The sequence below is a fragment of the Eptatretus burgeri genome, chromosome 4 (genome assembly GCF_056783735.1).
Source record: "Eptatretus burgeri isolate ZD-2024b chromosome 4, Ebu_testis_v1, whole genome shotgun sequence".
NCBI classification, from domain to species: domain Eukaryota; kingdom Metazoa; phylum Chordata; class Myxini; order Myxiniformes; family Myxinidae; genus Eptatretus; species Eptatretus burgeri.
In genome coordinates this window covers 90138364-90163470 of record NC_140964.1, presented here as the reverse complement: position 1 = coordinate 90163470, position 25107 = coordinate 90138364, and the positions used below count along the sequence as shown (strand labels likewise).

Here is a 25107-nt window from a genome sequence, read left to right as displayed (position 1 = left end):
GTGTGTGTGTGTGTGTGTGTGTGTGTGTGTGTGTGTGTGTGTGTGTGTGTGTGTGTGTGTGTGTGTGTGTGTGTGTGTGTGTGTGCGCGTGCAACAGCTCCCAAAGCTTTCACTCCCGCCCTCTCTTCTCAACACGATTAATAGCAAATATCATTTAAAAAATTTATCCTGCACATTGACAAGCCCTAGATATGACATTCCCATCCATGTTCGTGGGGCAGATAACAGCAATTTTTGAGAGGAATCGTGCAAATGATGATACAAGCATCAAATTTGGCACATTTGTTCTCCAGGGGATTCTAATCAAATCTGCCTGATTGGCCATTTGAAAATCCAAATTTTGAAAAATTTGAAAAAAAAAAAAATTAAAAAAAGTCAAGATCACGAATCAATGTTGGATGCTGGCTGAGATTGGTGAATGTTTCAGAAACATCATCAAAGACGTTGCAAGTCTGCCACACAGTTTTCTTCCCTTTACCGTGGAAGGCAGACACGACGTCACATCCAGTGAACGCATGGAAGTATGGGATCCCTCTAGCTTTCTCAGGCCCTATTGCAGAAACTACGTCATGGACTGGAATCCATCGCACATTGGCTCCTTGGCCAAAGGCAATCCACATGTTCTCAAGACGTAGTTCCTGTAAGGATGGCAGTACAGATATTGCTGTGACTAGTACATCCGTGTCATTAGCCTTAATGATAATGGACTTGCTACCATCCGTCGCTGCATCCCTGGCGTGTACAAGTATTTGAGTGTCAGCTTCTTCATGACAACATGGAGACACAGCATCCAGTGACTTCCTTGTGTTGCTTATGACATCTCCTTTTGTGACAATGACTGTGCTTGTCGTCTGTGCTTCACACATCTTTTCCGCAAAGAAGTGAAACAGTTCAGTCTTGTTGCTGTCATCTCGAAGAAAGCTTCTCCAGTGACTTGGAGTCTTACTGGTTCCTGTCACTCTTCTTCTGATTCCTTGCCCCCTTTTCGACCTTGCCTCGGACTTCAGACTTGACTTCTTGTACACATCAAACACTACGTCCACCCTCTCGTACCTGGCACCATAGGATTCCACCTTTGGGATGATGTCTTCTTTAGCATAGTCATCAAATATCTTTGAAGTGCGTGAAGGTAGGGCATTGATAAGTGCTCAGCCATCAATGATGACTGCATCTCCCCTTGGTTCTCTGTCTGGGAGTTTTATTTATTTTTTTTTTTGAAGTTTTATTATTTTTTTTTTATTTCTTCAAATTTTTCAAAATTTGGATTTTCAAATGGCCAATCGGGCAGATTTGATCAGAAAGCCCTACAGAACAGAAATGCCAAATTTGATGCTTGTATGATAATTTGCACGATTTTTCTACTATCTACTACACGAGTGAAGAAGCACCCAAACCAGATAAGGTATCTCCCTCTGGGAAAGTCTGCCTGAATGTTAGTAATGACGGCAGTGTCTTTCTAATTGCAGATGTCCATTAAATAAATCCCCAAGCCTGCCGTGTTCACACGAGTTAATCCCACAATGTTCAAAGTCTACTCACTGACGTGGATGATTGGGGAGGTTGGCTCAAGGGCACCTGTCCACAGCCTGTCCACATCCCTTATAATGGCCCACATCATAGGGAGTTTTTGCAGTCCGGGCTGCAACACATCGACTTTTTGGGTGATTTGATTTGAAAGTTCTCCAAATATTTTGTTGTATGGGCACACCCCTTTCTCCTTTCTCTTAAGTACTTTTCCAAGTATTTGCAGCTTCTTTTAGAAGCTTTGTGAGCCATTTTCAGTAACAATCCTTATCTGGCACACATGGTATATGTTGGCTGACCCCCAACAACCATATTTGCAAGGAGTTTCCACGCATGAGTGCCGAGCATTCTGGGGCAGATTGCATCATTTCGAAAGCCGTGTACGAGACATCATATGAGATGTAATTTGAGAAGTGCCTGTGTGTTTGTTTGACTTCTATGCACTCCTGAACTGCTGGACTGAATGAGTTGAAAACTTGTGGTTGTGCTGTGGGTGTGTGTGGGAAGCTTTTCGGTGTTTAAACAAAATTCTTACTCCCAGGGATTTGGGGGAAGTGGGGGGTGGTGCACCCAAATTTTCTCTACGTAAGTGTGTATCATTTTTATGCACCAACATGTTTTAATATTGATATCAAAAATTAACACAACAAAGCAGAGATTCTGAGTGTGATGAAAATTGTGAAGATTGACGTGCCAAGAAAAAAAAATTGTGCTCATCGGGGGGGGGGGGCATTGCTTCATTCTATGAAAGACACAGAACTGCCCACTGCTTAAAGCAGTATCAGCTGCTACATTGCTACCTGCAGCATTAGTCAGCTTACGTAGCCTTTAGAAGCCTTTATTGACAATTCCAACCCACCCATTGGGTGGGAAATAGATCCATGGACAGGTTTCTGGCTCTTCATCATCATGGAGTAGATTATCCAAAAATGTGATCCGGCAGGCAGTTTCTTGTAGTCCTGTATGAACTCGCACCTCTTCACTGGAATGGTGAACGTGAACCCTCGTAAACCAAGTAATGACAGTTATCACACTTGTGTCTATAATCGTCAGGTCATGAGACTTGTCTTAGCTTCTTAAGCCTGTCTTTATTCCATGTAAAAACTGAAAAAGAAAAGCCATTAAATACCTGCAGTTACTTATCGTGTAATGCTTTCACCAAAACCTACTACGATACGTTTTTGTCGACACGCAACGCAGAACTTTCCAGAAGGAAAATCAGAAATGCTCGATTAAAGTTTACATATTGTCCGCCGGTCCAACAAATGCATATTTCTTTTTTTACAGATGTTCTTGATTGTATGAAGTTGTTCAAGAAGATGTGAAAAGTTGTATGAATTGCAAAACAAGAGCACTTTTTATCGATAAGAACTTGCCTCAAGTTAATTCTTGGATTGAACAATACATTAAGATTCAGCATACCTCTATCCTAGAGTCAGGCATTAAAGGGAAAACATCAATTATGGAGCCTGAAAGTTTCTTCGTTCATTGTGAACAATTTATATGGTGGGAAGAAAACGGCGGCGGAAGAACGCGGTTACAGCACCCTCAAGTGGCACAGGAAGCCTCAACAATAAAACTGCATCAACGATCGTTCCAGGATACCTAAATATGGTGTACGTGTGGAAGGTGCCCCTATTGGTGAGGACCTTTGCAGTAAGTCCTGGGTGGTGCAGCACATGGGTTCATAGTCACCGTTCCAGTTAAGAGAGGCAATTTGCTAGATTCTCATAAAGCAACTTCATGTGAAAACATAAATTAGGAGGTTGTGATGACATGCTTAAACTATGAAAGTTTGTGACGACCTTGCGTCCGTGTCTTTTTTCGGGTTGGTATATACGAAGAACTGAACCCTAATTTTCTGCCCCCGTCGTGCTGTGCAGGCTGAACGACCAAACACCGAGCTGGCCCTTGTTTGTACTGCACTGCATATTGCAGACGATGTCATTCGCACGAGCACGTCCACATTCCTGCATTCCCTGGAGAGGTGTGATGTTCTGTTATTTTCTGCTCTACGAAGCATTTATTTTCTTCTATATACCCCCCAAAAAACTTGTGTTCCCTTACAAGGGACTTCAATGCAGGAGGAAGACATTAAGCTGATGTGGATTTTTTTTAAACCCACCCCATTGTGATCGTTGAAGGATTCTACCTGGCCGATTGTGGAATCCTATTTGACTTCAGAGTTTAACGTTTGTCTGATTTGGTTATAAAATCCTGCATAAAACCCACCGACACTGATAACCGATGTCCACACAAGTCCTTCATTGTGAAACAATTTATTTTCTAATTATCCACCATACACTTTTCACCCTCATACAATGAACTTCAGAATCCCCATTGATTGCAATTTTATTTGGTTGTATTTCATTTATTCTTACTTTAGTTAACCGTTAGACCAACCCGATTCAATTCACTTCCACATTACATCAGACAGTTTTATTCTAACTTTGTACTTGGTCATTTTCAAGGAGTACAAGCCACTGAGATTCTAATACTTCCTCAGGTATTTGCACTGAAACAATTTCACATTTCAAAGCATTTTATACTTTCATGGGAGAGTGGTGGGGGCTATCAATCCAGACTGCGGACGTGTCCTTTAGACGAGAAGCCACAATGTACATTTCGAGGCAAAGGTTCGCTGTTATCAGCTCAGGTCACACCGCTCCAGACCAAGACATTTATCAACATTTAGGGCAAAAGTCTCTTGGCCAGAAAGGACAGCCAATTCAACTTATAGCATAAAACTTACATTTCTAAAACTCCATTTGTTACAATTTAAAATACATTAATATAAATTTTTCCCCCACACTCCCCCATTTTTTTTTTAAAGGAAAATTTGAATAATTTTTCTTACACATGATTACCACGTCCCGTTCCTGAAGGAGAAAAGATTTCCATTACTCAAGTTCAATCAACAATAGCAGCGAGTGCTCATATCAGAAAATGGGTGAGTTTCCATTTAATTTATGGCCTGTTCATCAGCATGTGTCACACATTGAAAACATGCTACCCAAAGTCAGAAGATAAACAGGTCAGGGTGTGGATAGAGCAGCACCCAACGGGAAACACAATCTAAGCACTCCTTGAGCTGAGGAGAAGGTAAATGTTGGTAAGTACGAGCTTGGGCTGGACACTGGGTTGAAGGAGACGAAGAGGACTCGAGAGGTGAACAGAGATCCAGCCCCGACAGAGCCTGGGGCCTCGCAGCAGCAGTCCTTGAAATCAGGCCTGATTTCATTTAGCGAGCTGTGCACGTTAGATTCAGTCGCTTTGCAGCACGAGCCCCCACTCGCACCGTTGAACACATGTTGTAAACGACTCGCAGTGTGGAACTCCAGGCCTGTCGTACATTGAAGCAACCACAGCAAGTTCATGATGTATTTGCAGAGCGGCAATCGAGAGTGTGGCTGAGAACATTCCTTCAGGCAGGCACCACACAATGCTGATGTTAAGACTTTGCTCAACCTTCCCCTTAGTGGGTTTTTTCTCTCTTTTTTTTTCCCACATTGCTCCATCTTATCTCCTCAGGAAGGGGCATGATCACGTGTTGAATGCTCAATCACCAAAATCTGAGTTCTCCCATCGTCCAATCGTTGTGTGGAAGTTCTTTCCAAGCTTCATTTAGACGAAATCGTACATTTCATGGTTTAACTGCGTTCAACACTCCGAAACAAACAAAACCAAAGTAAACATCGATTATTCAAAACATTCATCTCATTTGCTATTTCCATGTAAAGGCAAACAGTCTTTATCAGGGTTCCAATTTGCGATCAATAATTCTTTTCACAAAAATATTCCATCATATATCCCAAAATATGAAAGTAATCTATTTCTTCAAGAACCGAATCCAAATCGATTTTGCACAGTTACCATTTTAACATTCACATCTGCTAAACAATTTACAGTTTCTTTCACAAATAGTTCCAGAGCAACTGCCATTTTTATCATCTTGATTCAATTCTCAGTAATTTTCCTTATCCTCAATTAACAAATGAACAAGGGTTTTTTTTAATGAGCTTAGTCTGAAAGTAACGAGCACAGTTACCGCACAACCCCCAATTTGAGAGTTCCACTCCGCTCGGCCATCCTGACATCGAGTTGCTGAGCTGCAGAGCGTCTTTGGCTGCAGAGCGAAAAATATCTCAAAAATAATGTTTAACCAATCTCTCTTAAACAACACTGAATTCCATCGACATTTTAAATCTCTGACATTTCTCCATCTCTCCACTTCTCTCTCACCAAAACGGCAAACATGCTGCCATTTTTCCAACTCACATACACAAACCATCTATCACTTCGTCTGACCTTCTCAATTACGAATCCATTTTCCTTCATCAAAACAAATAAATCATTTCAAACAGTTGTACAAAAATTGTCAAATCACTTGTCAAATCTGTCATCAGGCGAATATCATTTAAATTTCAGCTCAAACACTCTGCCTACACATGTAGCTCCACTCTCTCCAAATTTTATCCCAGTCTTGGGAAAAGCATCTTAAACATTAGACTAATAAACATCCAAACTCTCTTAAACAACTTTTTGGTCAAAACAATAAAATATTTCCTTTTAAAATCCATCAATCAAAAATAAAATCTTCAGCGTCTATGCAATTAAATCATGAATTTACCTTGACTGAATCGATCAAAGGGTTCCACTGGGTTGGTTGCCATTGCCTTCCCAGCACAAGTTCAGGCAACATTAACATTTACAGACGAATAAAACGGCACGCCTATTTCAACGTCCATCCGAGGGCATCATCAATTATCTGTGAATCGCCCCACGTGATAAACATCATCAATCAATTTTAAAATCATTCCAAATCACGTTTCTACATTTAAATCAAAATCTTCGAAACGTTTCTGACACGTCCTCAGAGCTTGCCCAGCACTTAAACCTGCCGGGTTGTGTAATTACAAATAATCACAATGCCAGCGAGAGCTCAACTCCCAAGACTTCACATTCCAAATATATATATATATATATATATATATATATATATATATATATATATATATATATATATATATATATATATATATATATATATATATATATATACACATATTATTTATATATGAGCCTGGTGTTGGCGCAGTGGTTAGGGCAGCAGCTTGGGATCCAAAAGGTCCTGAGTTCAATTCCCGTTGGCCACTGAATTAATACACCAGGGGGTTGACTCAGCCTATCATCCTTCCGAGGTCGGCGAAATGAGTACCAGTGTACTGGGCTGGTGTATACCCCAGTTAAAATAGGTGTACCATATCACTGTGTCGTAAGAGGCGACCAGGGTTGTGTCAGGAAGGGCATCCGGTGTAAAACATGTGCCAAATCACTATGCGGATCATACGGATGATCCGCTGTGGCGACCCCTAACGGGACCAGCCGAAAGAAGAAGATATATATACATATATATATATATATATATATATATATATATATATATATATATATATATATATATATATATATATATATATATATATATATATATATATATATATATATATATATATCGTCAATCAATTTTAAAATCATTCCAAATCACATTTCTACATTTAAATCAAAATCTTCGAAACGTTTCTGACACGTCCTCAGAGCTTGCCCAGCACTTAAACCTGCCAGGTTGTGTAATTACAAATAATCACAATGCCAGCGAGAGCTCATATATATATATATATATATATATATATATATATATATATATATATATATATATATATATATATATATATATATATATATATATATATATACATATATATATATATATATATATATATATATATATATATATATATATATATATATATATATATATATATATATATATATATATATATATATATATATATATATACATATATATATATATATATCTTCTTCTTTCGGCTGGTCCCGTTAGGGGTCGCCACAGCGGATCATCCGTATGATCCGCATAGTGATTTGGCACATGTTTTACGCCGGATGCCCTTCCTGACGCAACCCTGGTCGCCTCTTACGACACAGGGATATGGTACACCTATTTTAACCGGGGTATACACCGGCCCAGTATACTGGTACTCATTTCGCCGACCTCTGAAGGATGACAGGCTGAGTCAACCCCCTGGTTTATTAATTCAGTGGCCCAACGGGGCTTGAACTCAGGACCTTTTGGATCCCAAGCCGCTGCCCTAACCACTGCGCCAACACCAGGAGATATATATATATATATATATATATATATATATATATATATATTCTACATTTAAATCAAAATCTTCGAAACGTTTCTGACACGTCCTCAGAGCTTGCCCAGCACTTAAACCTGCCGGGTTGTGTAATTACAAATAATCACAATGCCAGCGAGAGCTCAACTCCCAAGACTTCACATTCCAAATATATATATATATATATATATATCCCACATTCACAATTGTTATTTTAAATTTATCCAAAATCCCTATGGTTTTTAAATAAAACTTCAACACTTTTCCTTAAATGGACTTCACTTTAAACAGATTCAGTAGAGAGGGTGCGCAAGCCTGGTGTTGGCTTAGTGGTTAGGGTGGCGGCTTGGGATCCCAGGGTCCTGAGTTCAAGTCCCGTTGGCTGCTGAATTAACACCAGGAGGTTGACTCAGCCTGTCATCCTTCCGAGGTCGGCGAAATGAGTGCCAGTGTACTGGTCCCGGTGTATGCCCCGGTTAGAATAGGTGTACCATATCCCTGTGTGTCGTAGGAGGTGACCAGGGTTGGCGTCAGGAAGGGCATCCGGCCATAAAACATTGCCTCAAGAAAAAGCCAAACCCCTGCACAGCAGGGAAAAATGGCTGTAAAAACGGTCATTTTTTTTTCTTTTTAGTAGAGAGGGTGCACCACATACACAAAGTAACAAGGAACAGGAAGTTCTCTCCACATCCGGTGGGAAGAAAAAGAAAAACTCTGACAGGCAAAACCCACAGTTTAGCATTACTCTGTCATGGCTTCAACACACACACACTAACGAGCATTGCATCTCATAGACTCGCGTGTGATCATGTGACAAATACCAATCACATTTCTATATCATTTTAAAGTCATTGCCAACGGCATGCACACTTTGACACAATAGCCCCCATCCTCTTGAATCTGCATATGAATCGAATTTCACACTTAAAGTTAAGACTCAAACACAGACTCAGTGAAAAGACATGCCACCCCCCACAGATCCAGTGGAGGGAGTGAGCTGCACTGTCGCAGCCCCCACAGATTGAATGCACACACACAACCGTGACCTTCGCGTTATCAGCACCAAACCACGAACAGCCAAGCTGCTTCGACTCTCTGCCTGAAGTTTCTTAGTTGTTAAAAATATCGTCAAAATCCCAACAGAACACGTTTCATTGCAGTGAATATTGGACTCGCACAAATTTTTTTTTTTTTTTTTTACTCTCAGCAACACATGCATCTCTATGCAAATCACCAACCACGCTCCCAGCCGGTCAATCTTCTCCTGCACTCGACAAAACGTTTCGTGCAAATCATTGCATTTACAAATCCGTAAAACCTCCACACAATATAATATAACAACCTCACTGCCAACAAACATCCAGTGAGTTCAATGAACAAAAGGTAACTCTTCTAACTCTTACAAACAGGTAACTTATAATATTTATCTATTTTCCCTGAACCATAACCCTATCTCGGTGTCTCAGCCGTGTCCTCGGCCTCTCAGCCGGTCCGTATCGATGCAAACATGTGGCATGTCGCTTCATCATGCCCACTTAATTACTCATCTGGCTCCTTGTCGAGCCTCTTCTTGTACTGTGCCCTCTGCACTCCTCCAGCACTTTTCTAAAACAACAACAGTACTTATCGTTTACTTTAAAACGGACTCTCTCCGCCGGATCCTCTTATTTCTATCAATAAAATAATCTGACGATGAACTTTTCTTTGTTCGAAATGCGTTACCTGCTGAGAGCGCTCTCCCTTACCTTCGCTCAAGCACTTGTCGTTCCTCCAGGCACTGCCTCTGGCAGATTAAGCACCTCCGGTCACGAGCACCGCACAACGTCGGTTCGAATCTGAGTCACCAGGCACCAACTGATGTGGATTTTTTTTAACCCACCCCGTTGTGATCGTTGAAGGATTCTACCTGGCCGATTGTGGAATCCTATTTGACTTCAGGCAGAGTTTAATGTTTGTCCAATTTGGTTATAAATCCTGCATAAAACCCATTAACACTGAAAACCGATGTCCACACAAGTCCTTCCTTGTGAAACAATTTATTATTCTAATTATCCACCATACACTTCTCACCCTCGTACAATGAACTTAAGAATCCCCATTAATTGCAATATTATTTGGTTCTATTTCATTTATTCTTACTTTAGTTAACAGTTAAACCAACGCGATTCAATTCACTTCCACATTACATCAGAGAGTTTTATTCTAACTTGGTACTTGGTCATCTGTCAGGTCAGGTTCGATCTGTGACCTGCTACAGGTACCATGTAAACCTGTACTAACTTGTTCCATGGTCGGGTTGTCGGCGACTAAACCGTCTCCCCCACCAGGTTTTCTGGTGAGGAGGGTGTTTGGATATGGACACCCAGCAGGATTAAAAACAAAACCTGTCAAAGGGCGGAGGAGCTCCTTGTGAGCCAACGGCCATCCATATCTAGTGCCCAACTGTGTCTGCGGACGTCCTCCTGCAGTTGGGTTACTTTTTATGAGGAGGTTGGTGGCAGGATTTGCACTCCGGCCACCATAAAACCCTTCATTCCGCAAAACGCAAAAAAATCTGAAAACCCACTCCGTGTGATTACCTCCTGTGCAGCTTCCCTTCGCAGGGCAGCTCACCGGATGACGGGATTAGGGCAAAGCCTTCGGGACCCCCAATCTTTGATAGGAGGGAAACCACGGGGTAACATCCCTGGGTCAGATTGCGGGAGAGTGTGTCGGAGTGGTGCTGAGGTGTCGTCCACCAGACGGCGGTCTCCTTGGGTTAACCTGAGGCAGTCCCTTCGGGTGGGTGCATGGAATGTCCCATCCCTTAGAGAGGATGATCACCTGTCTCTGTTATCATCTGAGCTCAAGCGTTTGGACATCGGGATTGCAGCTCTCTCTGAGGTTCGGAGACCGGATTGCGGCGAGATAATGGTGGGTGGTTACACCTACTATTGGTCTGGTCGCTCTGATGGTTACCATACCCAAGGAGTTGCTGTAGCTGTGTCCAAAAAGCTGACGCCAATGATAATTGAGGTAACACCGGTCAACGAGCGTATTATGAGCCCAAGGATTCGTCACTCCTTAGGTGTCATTTCCCTGGTCTCTGTTTATGCTCCGACTGAGGCGAGTGATCTCACCGTGAAGGACACATTCTACGCCACACTCGAGTCTGTGGTTGATCAGTGCTCCAGACGAGATACACTTCTAGTCTTGGGGGATTTCAATGCATCGACTGGAACTGATAGGGATGGTTATGAGGTGTGTGTTGGTCCCCATGGGTCAGGAACTATGAACCAGAACAGCACTATGTTCCTTGACTTTGCAAGAAGTCATGGACTTAGGGTGGCTGGTTCATGGTTTCAGCGGCCACAAGCTCATCGCTGGACTTAGTCAATCTCATTTGCCACACCACCAGCGTTGGAATACCATGTCCTCATTGACGGTCGTTGGAGGATGATCCAGAACTGCAGGGTCCACCGGAGTGCTCAGTTCCTCAATACTGACCACAAGCTTGTTGTAGCAACTCTAAAGCTGCACCTTAAATCCTGGAGAATGGTACCATCCCAGCCTAGGCTGGATGTTGGCAAGCTCAGGGATGAGAGAGTAGCTGAGGCGTTTGCGAACAGGCTGAGTGGACACTTGGGGGGGGGGGTCTGGGTGCTTTGGGGGGTCCTGAAGAGTTGTGAAGCGCCTTCAAGACCACCGTCCTTGTTGTTGCCGGTGGATGTCTTGGAGCTCACCGCAGGGCAAAGAAGAATTTTGTCTCTCAAGGGACACTGGATACCATTGACCAGAGTCGCAGGGCCAGGCTGAATGGCAGAGATGAGCTGTTCAGGGAGCTGAGGCGTAAAACTGTACGTGCACTGAGGGTGGACAAGGAGGCCTATGTGCGAGGAATCTGTGAGGGGGTAGAGCATCACCTGTGGACAGGTGATTCTCATCCCGCTTACAGGGGAATTCGCGCATTGTGTTCATCCAAGCCCATCCCTCGGAGCACTGCAGTTCGAGCAGAGAGTGGTTAGGCTCTTGACAGAGGAGTCTGAAGTGAATGCCCGCTGGGCCGGTTACTTTGAGCGGTTGTACCAGGCTGATCCCCCAGCTGTCGAGTTGGATCAAGGGTGTTACAAATCAAGGGTGTTACAAACCCTGTTGCTGACCCTAAAATCAACTGTGGTCCACCTTCGCTTGTGGAAACACGGGCTGCGGTGAACCAGTTGAAACGGGGCAAAGCTCCAGGGATCTGTGGCATCCATGCTGAACTTCTCAAGGCTGGTGGAAATGCTGCACTCGTGTCGTTGCATGCAGTTTTGTGCTCTGCCTGGAACACAGGCATCATCCCAACTGACTGGAAGAGGGGCCTTGTTGTCCCTCACTGGAAAGGGAAGGGTGATCGCCAAGACTGCAACAACTACCGAGGGGTGACGCTGCTCTCAGTGCTGGACAAGGTCTTCGCTCGGATAATTCATGATAGGGTTCGCCACCATCTGCTTGAGCACCAGCATCCAGAGCAGTCAGGCTTAACACCAAAGAGGTCAACGATTGACTGTATCCTTGCCCTTTGTGTCCTCACCGAATGCAGACGAGAGTTTCGGCAGGGGCTGCTTGCAGCCTATGTTGATCTCTGTAAAGCGTTCGATTCAGTGAATCGGGATGTCCTCTGGAGGATTCTTGGTCTTCGTGGGGTGCCACCAAAACTGATCGATCTGATGTCTGAACTCTACTCTGGTACTGAGAGTGCTGTGAAGTGTGGTGGTACCATCTCTGACTTATTTCCAGTTGTTACTGGAGTTCGTCAGGGATGTGTACTGGCCCCCACACTTTTCAGCACTTGTATGGACTGGATTTTAGGAAGGATGTCGGAGAGATCAAGTTGCGGTGCATCGTTTGGGAATGTCAAGATCTCGGACCTTGATTTTGCAGATGATGCAGTCATCTTTGCGGAGAATTTAGACATCCTTTCGGGGCCCTCGAGGTGCTGAATGAGGAGTCGGGGCCGCTGGGATTACGGGTTTCTTTGGTCAAAACTAAGATCCAGGCTTTCGGTGACATATTGGATGCTGCTGTCCTGTCTGTGTCTGTTTGTGGTGAGGATGTTGAGGTCGTGGAGAGATTTACTTACCTTGGCAGTGATATTCATGTCTCTGCTGGCTGCGAGTCAGAGGTCAATAGACGTCTGGGTCGGGCCTGGGGAGTCATGGATTCACTGGATCATGGGGTGTGGCTCTGCCGGTACCTGTGCAGGAGGACGAAAGTCGGAGTCTTCAGGTTCTTGGTACTTCCAGTCTTGCTCTATGGATGCGAGACTTGGACTCTGACCAAGGATCTGAGACGGAGACTTAATTCCTTTGGTACCAGGTCTCTTCGGAGAATCCTTGGCTATCGCTGGTCAGATTTTGTGTCCAACGAGCGGTTGCTGAGAGAGACTCGGATGAGATTTGTTACCTGCATAGTCCGTGAGCGTCAGTTGCGGCTGTATGGACATGTGGCTCGTTTTCCTGACGCTGATCCTGCTCACCAGATTCTCTCAGCGAGGGAGTCTCATGAGTGGAGCAGGCCAGTTTGCCGACCACATGCCTCGTGGTTGCTGCAGGTTGACCTTCTCAAGGAGATGGGGATGGGCCTGGCATCTGCCTGGGGGATGGCCAGACGGAGGCCCCTGGAGTACCGGCGGAAAGTGAACGCAGCGAGGCGCTGTTCTGGCACATGCTCCCATACCTGACCTGACTTGGTCAGTTCCAAGGAGCACAAGCCACTGAGATTCTAATACTTTCTCAGGTACTTGCACTGAAACAATTTTACATTTCAAAGCATTTTATACTTTCATGAGAGAGTGGTGGGGGCTATCAACCCAGACTGCAGACGTGTCCTTTAGATGAGAAGCCACTTCGTACATTTCGAGGCAAAGGTTCGCTGTTATCAGCTCAGGTCACACTGCCCCAGACCAAGACATTTATCATCATTTAGGGGAAAAGTCTCTTGGCCAGAAAGGATAGCCAATTCAACTTATAGCATAAAACTTACATTTCTAAAACTCCATTTGTTACAATTTTGAATACATTAATATAAATTTTTCCCCCACAAGGCCCATCAATGCCTGCACCGGGATTGCCGATCAAACGAAAGATGAAATACTACATCGGAATAATTAGAAGGAACCAGAAGAAGGAAAGATTTGGATCAGGAAATCCTGGATAGGATTCAGATTTCAGCTGTTACTCCTCAACCCTTAAACCCATCCAAGTGCAGCCAAATGAGCCTTTCAAAAAAAATTTTTTTTGTAAGAATTCATTTCTTCACAGACAGTTATATAAAAACAGAAACTGTAATGACACATACCTTCATCAGACTGAACAGTTTACGTTTTGTATCCGACTGATAGGCCGGACCTGGAGCCGGACCTGAACGAAAATCGAATCCACTTGTTCTCGTCACTGACCCATCCTGTCCACCAATTTTGTCCGAATCCGTCCACACCTTCTTTGTGATATCGTGCCATATATTGTTTTTCGCTCCATCACACATTGGTGAAGAATCGCCAAAAAAATTCTCGGACCCACATCCAGATCTCCACCAAAATCTAATCAATTCGCCCTCGTCACACATCCAACGTGTTCACCAAGTTTCATCCGAATCCGTCCAGAACCTTTGAGATATCCTACTCATAGACAAGCAGACAGACAGGGGTGAAAACATAACCTCCGTCCACTTTAGGTGGCGGTGGTAATGAAGAGTGAAAGAGGGGAAAAGAAAAAGCAAGATTGCAAAGAATAAAGATAGATGTGAAAAAGTAGAAAGAAGTGTGAATGATCAAAGATGTCAGGAAGAACGCAGATAGATAGATTTCAGCAGTTACTCTCAAGGCTCAAACGCAGAAACAAGTACAATCTACCAGAGGTCCATCAGCAGGGAAGGACAGTCCACACAGCATTAAGATATGGCACAAACATAATCAAATGAGGGACCAAATGGAATCCTCAAATGGAACCCAAATACGCAAAGGGCAAAGATGGTCATCAGGGGAACCTGGATGGGAATCAGGTTTCAGCTGCTACTCTACCCTCATACCCAACTTGGTTGTTTGTCCATGCTTTATCCTTTTTAAATGTTGAGCATCAAACAAGGAAGCAGCACTTACCATTTTAAAAGTTTTTTTGGTCATGACTTGGTCGGGGTTCGACCCACTGACCTTCCAAACTCGGACGCTCTCATCTTTATGCCATTACGAGTCTGGTACCTTTTTTTTTTGCACTTTTTCTTCTATACATCTCCATTAGCTTCTTCCAATATGACTTATTTTGTTCAACGATTGGGTTGGCAGGATTGCTAGTGGTGTGCACACTCACCTCTAAGCTGTTGAGCTTGAGTTTAAATCCTGACCCAGCTATAAACTGGGTTTGGAATAAACCGCCTTTGGAATAAACCGCCTTTGGAATAAACTTCCTCACTCTATTCTTTCCCATTCTTCCCTCCAGGCTTTCAAAACAGCTGTTCACCACCACCTCTTATCTTCCCCCATCCAAATCCTCGATCTTTTCTACCCCCGATAATCCACCCAAGCCCACTTCCTTCAATTCTCCTGCTTTCCTTCCTGAAAGTCCCTGTAATGTCCATCTTCTCCTCGCCATGTTCCCCGTCCCATCCCCATCCCTCTCCCTTCCACAGTTCACCTGTGTCTGTTCCCCAATGTTTTGTCCCTTCCACTCCCACCCCTCTTGTCTCATGCCTCCTTGCTGTGAGTTGTGTGTTAGCTCTCATACGAGCCTCGACCAAGGTATACAAAAAAAAAAAAAAAACTGTCATCCTGCTGTTTCACGTAGGTAGGGTGATTCATCAATATGTGTGCCATCGCTCGGATGGTCGTTAAGCGGGCTTCCGGTCTACCGGCCCAAGTTGGTGGATGTTGGATGTTAGATCCTTATTGTGTTCTTCGCAAAGAGTCGGTGAGCAATTGCCGGCACCATCCCCCACTCTCCCTCAATTTTTTTCCCCCAAAATTCCTGCCCTAACATCACGTTCCCCATGTCCCAAGATAACAAAGTGTAAAAGGGTTAACACCTATGTGGGGTTGGGGGGGTGTTATGCCCCTCAGATGGATGTGTGGAGTAGTAGTAGTAGTAGTCGTAGTTCAACAATTGCACTCTTAATGCTGCATTTTCACATGACATGATGTTTCAGTGGTTTACCCCATATCTCATCCAAAAAAATGATGGAAATAATGCCCTCAATCTCCACTCTGGATACCCCATACACCTTCCCTCCTTTGCCTTTTCTCTTTTTTTTTTCTTCTTCAAATATATTGAGGCTCATTGAAGAACTGAATGACAGACAATGGTGAGAGACTGACATCAATATTTGAGCAGATGGACGATTTGATTAGATTTTGGGAGCGATCGGGTCAAAGGTCAAGGTCATGAAAAGGTCAAAAACACTTTTGAGCATAACTTCCTTCATAATACAGCTATCGACATGCAACCACCGCCATATTGTTCCATGACAAGATACCTTTCGAATATGTAGTGTCGGAATTGACGTAACGTCATCGGAAGTGCGTCTAAATGACGTCACAAGATGACGTAAATTTTCAATTTTCGATCTCATCAGTTTTGATCATACCGTTTTGTAGGACTTACCTTAAGGACGTCACACACCAAATTTGACTTCGATCGGACTTACCGTTATGACGTCATTGACGTTTGAACATGACGTTTTTCAATTGTGGCTAAAATGTCCTGATATTTTACATTCAAATATCTCTATAATTTATTAAGCAAAGTCTCCCAAATCCAGGCATTAGGATCAGTACCAAAATATCTGTTTATTGATGTACAGGTTTTGCCAATTAACTCTGTAGTCAAGGTCACACTCAAGGTCAAAATATACTTGCAGGCATAGCTTCAGATCTAATAGAGCTATTGACATGAAACCAACGTTAAAACGTTCAGTGAACTACGAGCTTTCAGAATGGTAGTCCCCGATTGGACGTGACGTTCCCGGAAGTGCGTCAAAATGACGTCAAAAGATGACGTCATTTTTCAACTTTTTAATTTTTCAGTGTTTATCATTCCATTTGTTGGACTGCCTTCAAGGAGGTCACACCAAATTTGACGTCAATCGGACTGACGGTTGTGACATCATGGACGTTTTAAAATGACGTTTTTCAAATGTGCCCGGAAAAAAGTTGCGGCGGCGCAGGTATGCGCTCTACCGAGTGCCCGTTCTGGTTCTTAGCATTAAATGGCCTGTTTTGTCTGTTTTGCGGCATGCAGAGGCCAAGTGCTTCCTGCGCATACCTTGACGAATACTGTGAATGTGGAGCTCATTTATGAGCGCATCAAGTACGTCTTACAGGTGAGGTTGCATCAAACATATACTTTCCTAATCAAAGTGATTGGTCCAAATAAATTGGCAAGGGTCCACATTCAGGGGCCTGAAGTGCAAAACTGAAGATGTGATCTGATATTTGTGTTCTAGGTGACCCGGCAGTCTCCATGCACCTACTTGGTCATTATGAATGACTCGTGTGTGGAGGTGGAAGTACACCGCATGAGTGATGGAGGTTTGCTGCTTTCTTATGGCACCAGTAGCTACACCACGTACATGAAACAAGAGGTGGACCGGTAAGCTCTCATTGATAGATATCCTGAATGTAGCACACACATCAAAGACCACAGCTGAACAATGAGCCTTGTGGACCCTATTTCCATTCTCCTGAACCTTAAATGGCTCGTGCAGTCCTTTTTACCGATGCTAATTTCTACACCAAATAGATATAATATCTATCAAGTAATTATCAAAATTTCACCATTTTATTCTCAGTTCATCAAAAATTTAAATTCAATTTGTGCAAATTGCCCACAAAACTATCTCGATAACCTCTTTATCCAATTGTGATCGCAATCAGAACTAGAACGGCACTTGGTAGAGCGCATACCTCCGCCAGGCGGAACGGTTTACGTTTTGTATCCCACTGATAGATCGGATCCGGTTCCGGACCTTAACCAAAATTGAATCTGCTTGTTTTTATCACCCAACCAACTCATCCACCCAGTTTTGTCATAACCCGTCCACAACTTTGAAACATTACGCTATATATCGTTTGTTGGTCCTATCTCTCAGTGAGATAGAATCACTTGAAAAAATTATCATATCCGGATCCTTACCAAAGTCTAATCAATTTATCCTTGTCATGCACGCAACCTGTCCACCAAGTTTCTCCAAATCTCTCCATTACTTTTTGAAATATCGTGCTATATAACGTTTTTGGCCCTATCAATGGTGAAAAATCACTCAAAAATTATGAAATTCTCATGTCCGGATCTTGACTACAATCTTACTATAATTCACCGTCCGTCCGTCCGTCTGTTCTCAGGTACCGCAAAAACAGCTGAACCGATCACAACCATTTTTGGGTGTATAATCCTGGGACCCCCTTGGAGTAAAAAAGGCATAAATATAATAACATGACCCCCTTGACGGCTCCCATAGAGAGCGGGTGCTTCGAGTTGAATCAATTTGTCCTTGTCGCACCCCCTACCTGTCCACAAAGTTTCATAGGAATCGGTCCTTAACTTTTTGAGATGTCCTGCTCACAAACAGACAGACGGATATAAATTCAGAAGTAAGTACATCGCCTCCATCCACCTCCGGTGGTGGAGGTAAAGATCAGCAATTTCCGGAGGATGACGTAACACGTAGAATGTTGTTTTTAGGTTTCTGTTTATTTCTGTTGACTTGCATGTTACAATGTGAATTGCAAATGAAGTGAAAAATAATTTTGATTGGAAAGAGGCGAATAGGAGTGGAATGGAATGGGCTATGGAATGCTTGAGTGGTCAGAATATCCGAAGCGACTGACTATGAATATGACCACCTGTGTCACTGTGAGATGTACTGTTCTTGTTGTACTGTCGTTTGACCAGCAGCATGTGGGGATACAATAGCACTTCGTGAGGATTAGACATACAGTTCCTTCAGAAAGTATTCATACCCCTTGGCTTTGTCACATTTTGTTGTTACAGCCTGAATTTAATATGGACTAAAGTTAATATTTTTGTAACTGATCGACACAAAATATCTCAGAATGACAAATTGAAAGCATGTTTTAAGAGATTTTTGCAAATTTATTAAAAATGAAAAACTGAAATGTCTTTAGTCAATAAGTATTCAGCCCCTTTGCGATGACACTCCAAATTGAGCTCAGGTGCATATAATTCCCTTTGATCATCCTTGAGATGTCTCAACAACTTGAGTGGAGTCCACCTGTGGCGAACTCAATTGATTGGACATGATTTAGAAAGAAACACACCTTTCTATATAAGATCCCACAGTTGACAGTGTATGTCTGAGCAGTAACTCCACCATGAAGTCCAAGGAACTGTCCGTAGAACTCGGAGACAGAATTGTGAGGAGCTTTACATCTTGGGAAGGGTATAAAACAACTTCTCGTGTGTTGAAAGTTCCCAAGAGCACAGTGAGCTACATCATGAGGAAATAGAAAGAATATGGAACTACCCAGACTCTATAGAGATGGCCATCTGACCAAACTGAGCAACTGGGTAAGAAGGACCTTGGTCAGGGAGGTGACCAAGAATCCATTGACCACTCTGACAGCACTGCAGAGTTCCTCTGAGATGGGAGAACCTGCCAGAAGGACAACAATCTCTGCAGCAATTCACAAATCTCTGCTTTATGGAAGCCACTCCTGACAAAAAGGCACATGACAGCACGCTTGGAGTTTGCAAAAAGGCACGTGAAAAACTCTGAGAGCATGAATATGCAGGTCTGTGGAGTCTGGAGGACTCTTGCAAAATAGTCTGTGGTTTGATGAGACGACAGTTGAACTCTTTGACCTGAATGCAAAGCACAATGTCTGGCGGAAACCGAGCACAACTCATCACCCATCTAACACCATCGCTACCGTGAAATATGGTGGAGGCAGCGTCATGCTATACCATGAACAATGAATGGAGCCAAATACAGGCAAATCGTTGAGAAGAACCTGCTTCACAGTGCAAAAGACCTGCGACTGTGGCAAAGATTTATGTTTCAACAGGCCAATGACCCCAAGCATCTAGCTAAAGCAACATTGGAATGGCTGAGGAACAAAAAGATAAATGTTCTTGAGTGGCCCACTCAGAGCCCCGACCTCAATCCAATCGAAAATCTGTGCCATGACTTGAAGATTGCTGTCCATCAGCACTCCCCACACAACTTGACTGAGCTTGAACAGTTTTGCATAGAAGAATGGGCAAATATTGCCCAATCAAGGTGTGCAAAGTTGGTAGAGACCGATCCCAACAGACTCACAGCTGTAATTGCTGTCAAAGGTGCTTCCACCAAGTATGAACTCACGGGGGTGGACATTATCCAACCAAGATATTCTAGTTTTGTGTTTTTCATTAATTATTTTGAAATTTGTAGAATTTATTTTTCACTTGGAAGTTCTGGGTTACGATGTGTAAATAAAGGTGGAAAAAGTCTGATTTAATTCCAGGTGAAAGGCAACAAAAGGTGAAAATTTTGAAAGGGGGTGGGGTAGACTTTCTATAAGGTGTGTGTGTGTTTGTGTTTGTGTTTGTGTTTATGTTTGTGTATATATACATACAGAGGTATACAAACCGGATCTTTGTTCAAACCGGATCAGTTCACTGGATCAGATGCAGCCGAGCGTAACTGCCAAGGACGTACCGGCTAGAAAAGCACATCGTTGGGGGATAATGTCCCGGCTAAGTTTGGATACGAACCATGCTGGACCAATGAAGGAAAAGACGAAAACGAGGTGGGAACATTTCTATACAAGGCATTTATTTACAATCAAGCGAGGAAAGGTGTGTGGCACAGTGAATGGGGTTTATTATTATGCACAGCAGGGATAGCAAGGAATTTGTGGGGTACGACAAAAGCAGACACAGAGCAGACTTATCCCGTTATCACTTCTACCATCTTAACTTATGCTACGACAAGTGCGTGCGCGCGCGCGCGCGCGCGCGCACACACACACACACACACACACACACACACACACACACACACACACACACACACACACACACACACACACGATTAGATAGCCAGAAAGAAAGAGAGCAGATGAGGATAAATAGCCTCACAATACCTGGCACGGTCGGCCGACCAACGCAACCCAGTGTGCTTAGGGGGAGGAGTGGGGGTGGGGGTAGACAGATGTGTGTAAGGTGTGGGGGTGTGGTGTGGTGCCATATGGGGGGTGCATTGTCATGCCAGTGGAAAATGTGATTGCGGGTCAGTAATGATGCTCTTTTGTGCGTCCAAAGGGGACGAGATAGAGGAGTGGAAAGAGAGAGTAGAGAAGATGCGTGAGCCAAAATATCCCTAATCTAGTCATGCATGGGTCTGCTAGTATAGTGTGTACCTCAGTGGGATGCTCTGCTTGAGCGTTCCCACCTCAAGAGTTTGCGCGGCATCTCCAGCTTAGTCACTTTGCCGTGGCTTGAGGCAACGTGCGCTCCACACTGGTCCTCCGGAATAAGCACATTTCAATCGCACACCAACTGCTAGTGAAGAGCCAGCGAAGGGCAGAGGCAACATGGAGTATCCAACACAGAGCTGAGATGAGCAGAGAAGAAGGTGGCGAAGAAGAGAGCGAGTGGCTCTGATCCACCTTTTAAAAGCCCCGGGTGAAGAGTGGGGTGACAACCCGAAGCGATGCACTGTGACCTGAATCCCCTTCTCGATTGGGCCATAGTGGCCCTAGCCATGCCCTGCCAGGCTCCTGGGGCTGGAAGTGGTCTCATTCACACATCCGGCATGACACGGGCCCGAGCTCCATACCAAACTCTCGGATTGCTGTTCCCGCGACCCCTCCTCGCCACCCGTCTTGTCGTGTTCTGGCGACTGGACAAGTGTCTTATCAATCCCGCGTGCTTACCCGGGACATTCCCGGTGAGATGCGGTCGGTACTTTTAACATCCGTTGCTCGTCTCCGCATCAGGCATACGGTTCGAGTACAGCCTGAGTTTTGCAGCACGCCTCTGTTTAGTGGCAAATTGTATCGATGAGGAGGTGCGGGAATATTTTTCCCATGTGCGGGAGGTGTTGGTGGTCGAAGTGATGAGTTTTTGGTGAGCGAGGGGCGGAGAAAGGTGAGATTCCGTTGGAAATTGGCGCGCAAATTTGAATGAAATAATGGCGCGCCATGCGTGTGCTTTACAGTGTGTAGTGTTTATAGTGGAGTAAGTTTGTTGGTTCCAAGCCACGGGAGGCATCGTAGTGTGCTTATTACTCATCGCATTTTTCCTGGCATGTGTGCTTGCTTGTTTGCTTGATTTGTACCACGGCTAAAAGGAAAGGGTTGGAATAAAAATCGGAAGAGAAGATAGAGATATAGTTAATAGACCAAGCTATAAGACCCACGCAACGCACTTCGTCCCGTTAACTCACGAGACATGAGGGGAAGGTCTAACTACACGAAGACGAACAAAATAACTGCCTGGGGATCACTGTATGTTGGGTGCCATTGCCTTTGAGGTATGCGGCTTCATAGAACTATTACAAAATATGTATATATATATATATGTATATATATATGTATGTATATATATGTATGTATATATATGTATGTATGTATATATATATATATATATATATATATATATATATATATATATATATATATATATATATATATATATATACATACAGAATATTTATTTGTGTACATGTAGATGCAAGCTGTGATTGATGAAGTCAGATTTAAAACAACAGTGATGCTTCGTGGTTGTGATTGGTGTGCGAAACACAATGTGTCCATGTGGGAGATTGTATTTGGAACCCACAAGTACCGTTGGTGGTGCATCATCAGCTAGCATAAAGACAAAAGTCTCTCGGAGGATGAAACAGCGACGTGTTGCCTTCATGAGCCACAACAAGGGCGAAACCGGTCGGTAGCTTAGCTTTTCATCCACTTGGTGACAGCTTTTGACGTTGACATTCTTGTACTGTTCGAGGCCCTTCTGGGTTTGTAGTCATGACGTATCACGGCGTTGGTCCAAGTTGGGATCTTATTTTTTTATATGTGTATGTATATGTGTTTGTGTGTATACGTATAAATATATTTTTTAATATATATTTCAAATTTGTTGTATATATATATATATATATATATATATATATATATATATATATATATATATATATATATTATATAATATATATATATATATATATATATATATATATATATATATATATTTATATAATATATAGATTTTTTTCGCTGACGGGTTGAAATCGTGGGGGAAGGGGGGGGGAGAAAGAGACAGAGAGAAGGGAGGCAGGAGGCAGGAGTCGAGGAGAGAGGGGAAGGGGGAGAAAGAGAGGATGAAGGGGAGTTGGGGGGGATGTGGGGAGAGCGACACCTCACCAAATGTTGCTATTCATTGCGGGAGGGAGGGGTGCGTGACGTACATACGCACACATGCACGATGGTGGATACTTGGAGATCTGGGAGGGATCCGTTCCACCTTCTGAAACCCATATATATAAAAGAGGCTTCAGCTTGGTCCTGGTGAAAAGCCAAAAAAAAACCAAAGCCTCTTCACTTGCAGCAACAAAAAAAATTATCATCGCTTGAAGAAACTACCGAATATTAATATATTGGCGGAACTATAATAACTAGTACGTGCCTGTAAAAAAAAAAAAAAAATAAATAAATAAATAAATGGAGTTCTTTCATCCCCTCTTCCTGTCCAGGCTGGAGTTCCTCAAGGTAGCGTTCTGGGCCCTGTTCTTTTTCTGGTTTTCATCAATGATCTCTCGGACTCTGGAAAATCCTCTATTTCTCTTTGCCGACGACTCCACCCTCTGCCGTACCATCTGTCATCCCTCAGACCGGCAAGCAGCAGCTTCTTCGCTCACTGCAGATCTGGATAAAATCACAAACTGGTCCAACACGTGGAACATGTCTTTCAATCCAGACAAATCTCACACTCTCACTATGTCTCTTCGAAAGGACTGTTTACAAAACCCCCCCATCCACTTTCTCAACAATCCTCTGGAAGAAGTCTTTTCTTTCAAGCTTCTAGGTCTCACTATCTGCCATGACCTTTCCTGGGAAAGTCACATTTCCAACCTCGCCTCAAAAACCAGTCGCCGACTGGGAATCCTCCGTCGTGCTCAGTCCTTCCTCGGCCCTCTTGAGCTCCTGACCACTTACAAAGCTTTTGTCCGTAGCCTGATGGAGTACTGCTCTCCCCTCTGGGCTGGTGCTCCTGCTTCCCACCTTTCTCGGCTTCACGCTGTCGAAACCAGGGCATTTAAGATCATCGGCATCTCCCGCAATGAAGCTGAGTCTTTGGGCCTCTCACTCAATCACCGCAGGTTGGTCGGTGGTCTTTCTGTCTTCTTCCGACTCCTCCAGCCTTGCCCCCTGCTCTCTCTGCGATTTGTCCCCACCACATTTCCACAGGGCGCTCAAGGTCCGCCAACAACCTCTCTTCGGGTAAAACTACCAAAATCACGTAATCACTGCTCATCTTCACTCTTTCATTCCTCTTTTTTCCCTGCCTTTGGAATAAACTTCCTCACTCTATTCTTTCCCATTCTTCCCTCCAGGCTTTCAAAACAACTGTTCACCACCACCTCTTATCTTCCCCCATCCAAATCCTCGATCTTTTCTACCCCCGATAATCCACCCAAGCCCACTTCCTTCATTTCTCCTGCTTTCCTTCCTGAAAGTCCCCGAAATGTCCATCTTCTCTTTGCCATGTTCCCCGTCCCATCCCCATCCCTCTCCCTTCCACAGTTCACCTAATGTGTCTGTTCCCCAATGTTTTGTCCCTTCCACTCCCGCCCCTCTTGTCTCATGCCTCCTTGCTGTGAGTTGTGTGTTAGCTCTCATACGAGCCTCGACCAAGGTATACAAAAAAATAAAATAAAATTCAAACCGCGAGCAACAAACAACAACCACACAGGCCGTTTCTTCGTTCTCGAGTGTCCGTACGTGCGTGGCCCGGAAGTTCGCATATTATTCGCAGTTACGATTATTCGCAATTTAGTTTTAATACCCAATTATTAAATTAGCGCCAACGTATTTTACCTTTTCGCAATGTCGTGGCAAGGAAAAACAAAAAGAGAAGAGAAGAGAAGAGAGAGAGAAAAAATTTACTTCCTGGTTCGGAGCATACCAGCACTCTGATGTTACCGAAATTTATACACCGGCTAATATGAAAACGATCATAACTTGGGGCATTGTTTTTATCTATAAATGTGCATAAGAAATTGAGAAATTATTAGAATACACGAAGTCATCATTATCCGGAAGTCCGTACGTTGTAACCCATAATGGATCCCGAAGCCCGTACGTTGTCACCCGTAATGGCGAACGCGGCTGAGCTTCCCTTCCCCATCGGTCACG

At 43.6% G+C, this 25107-nt stretch overlaps 1 protein-coding gene across 3 annotated transcripts in view; it reads left to right on the top strand.

The window, feature by feature from the left end:
• The window catches only part of ACACA (acetyl-CoA carboxylase alpha), a 355968-nt gene that overhangs the window by 44133 nt on the left and 286728 nt on the right, over positions 1-25107 (top strand). For all 3 annotated transcript variants that reach the window (XM_085879260.1, XM_085879257.1, XM_085879259.1), the window contains exons 15-17: positions 3408-3511; positions 16982-17063; positions 17187-17332. In XM_085879260.1, the coding sequence (XP_085735386.1) occupies positions 3408-3511; positions 16982-17063; positions 17187-17332 (332 nt within the window). The remainder of the gene's footprint in view (positions 1-3407; positions 3512-16981; positions 17064-17186; positions 17333-25107) is intronic.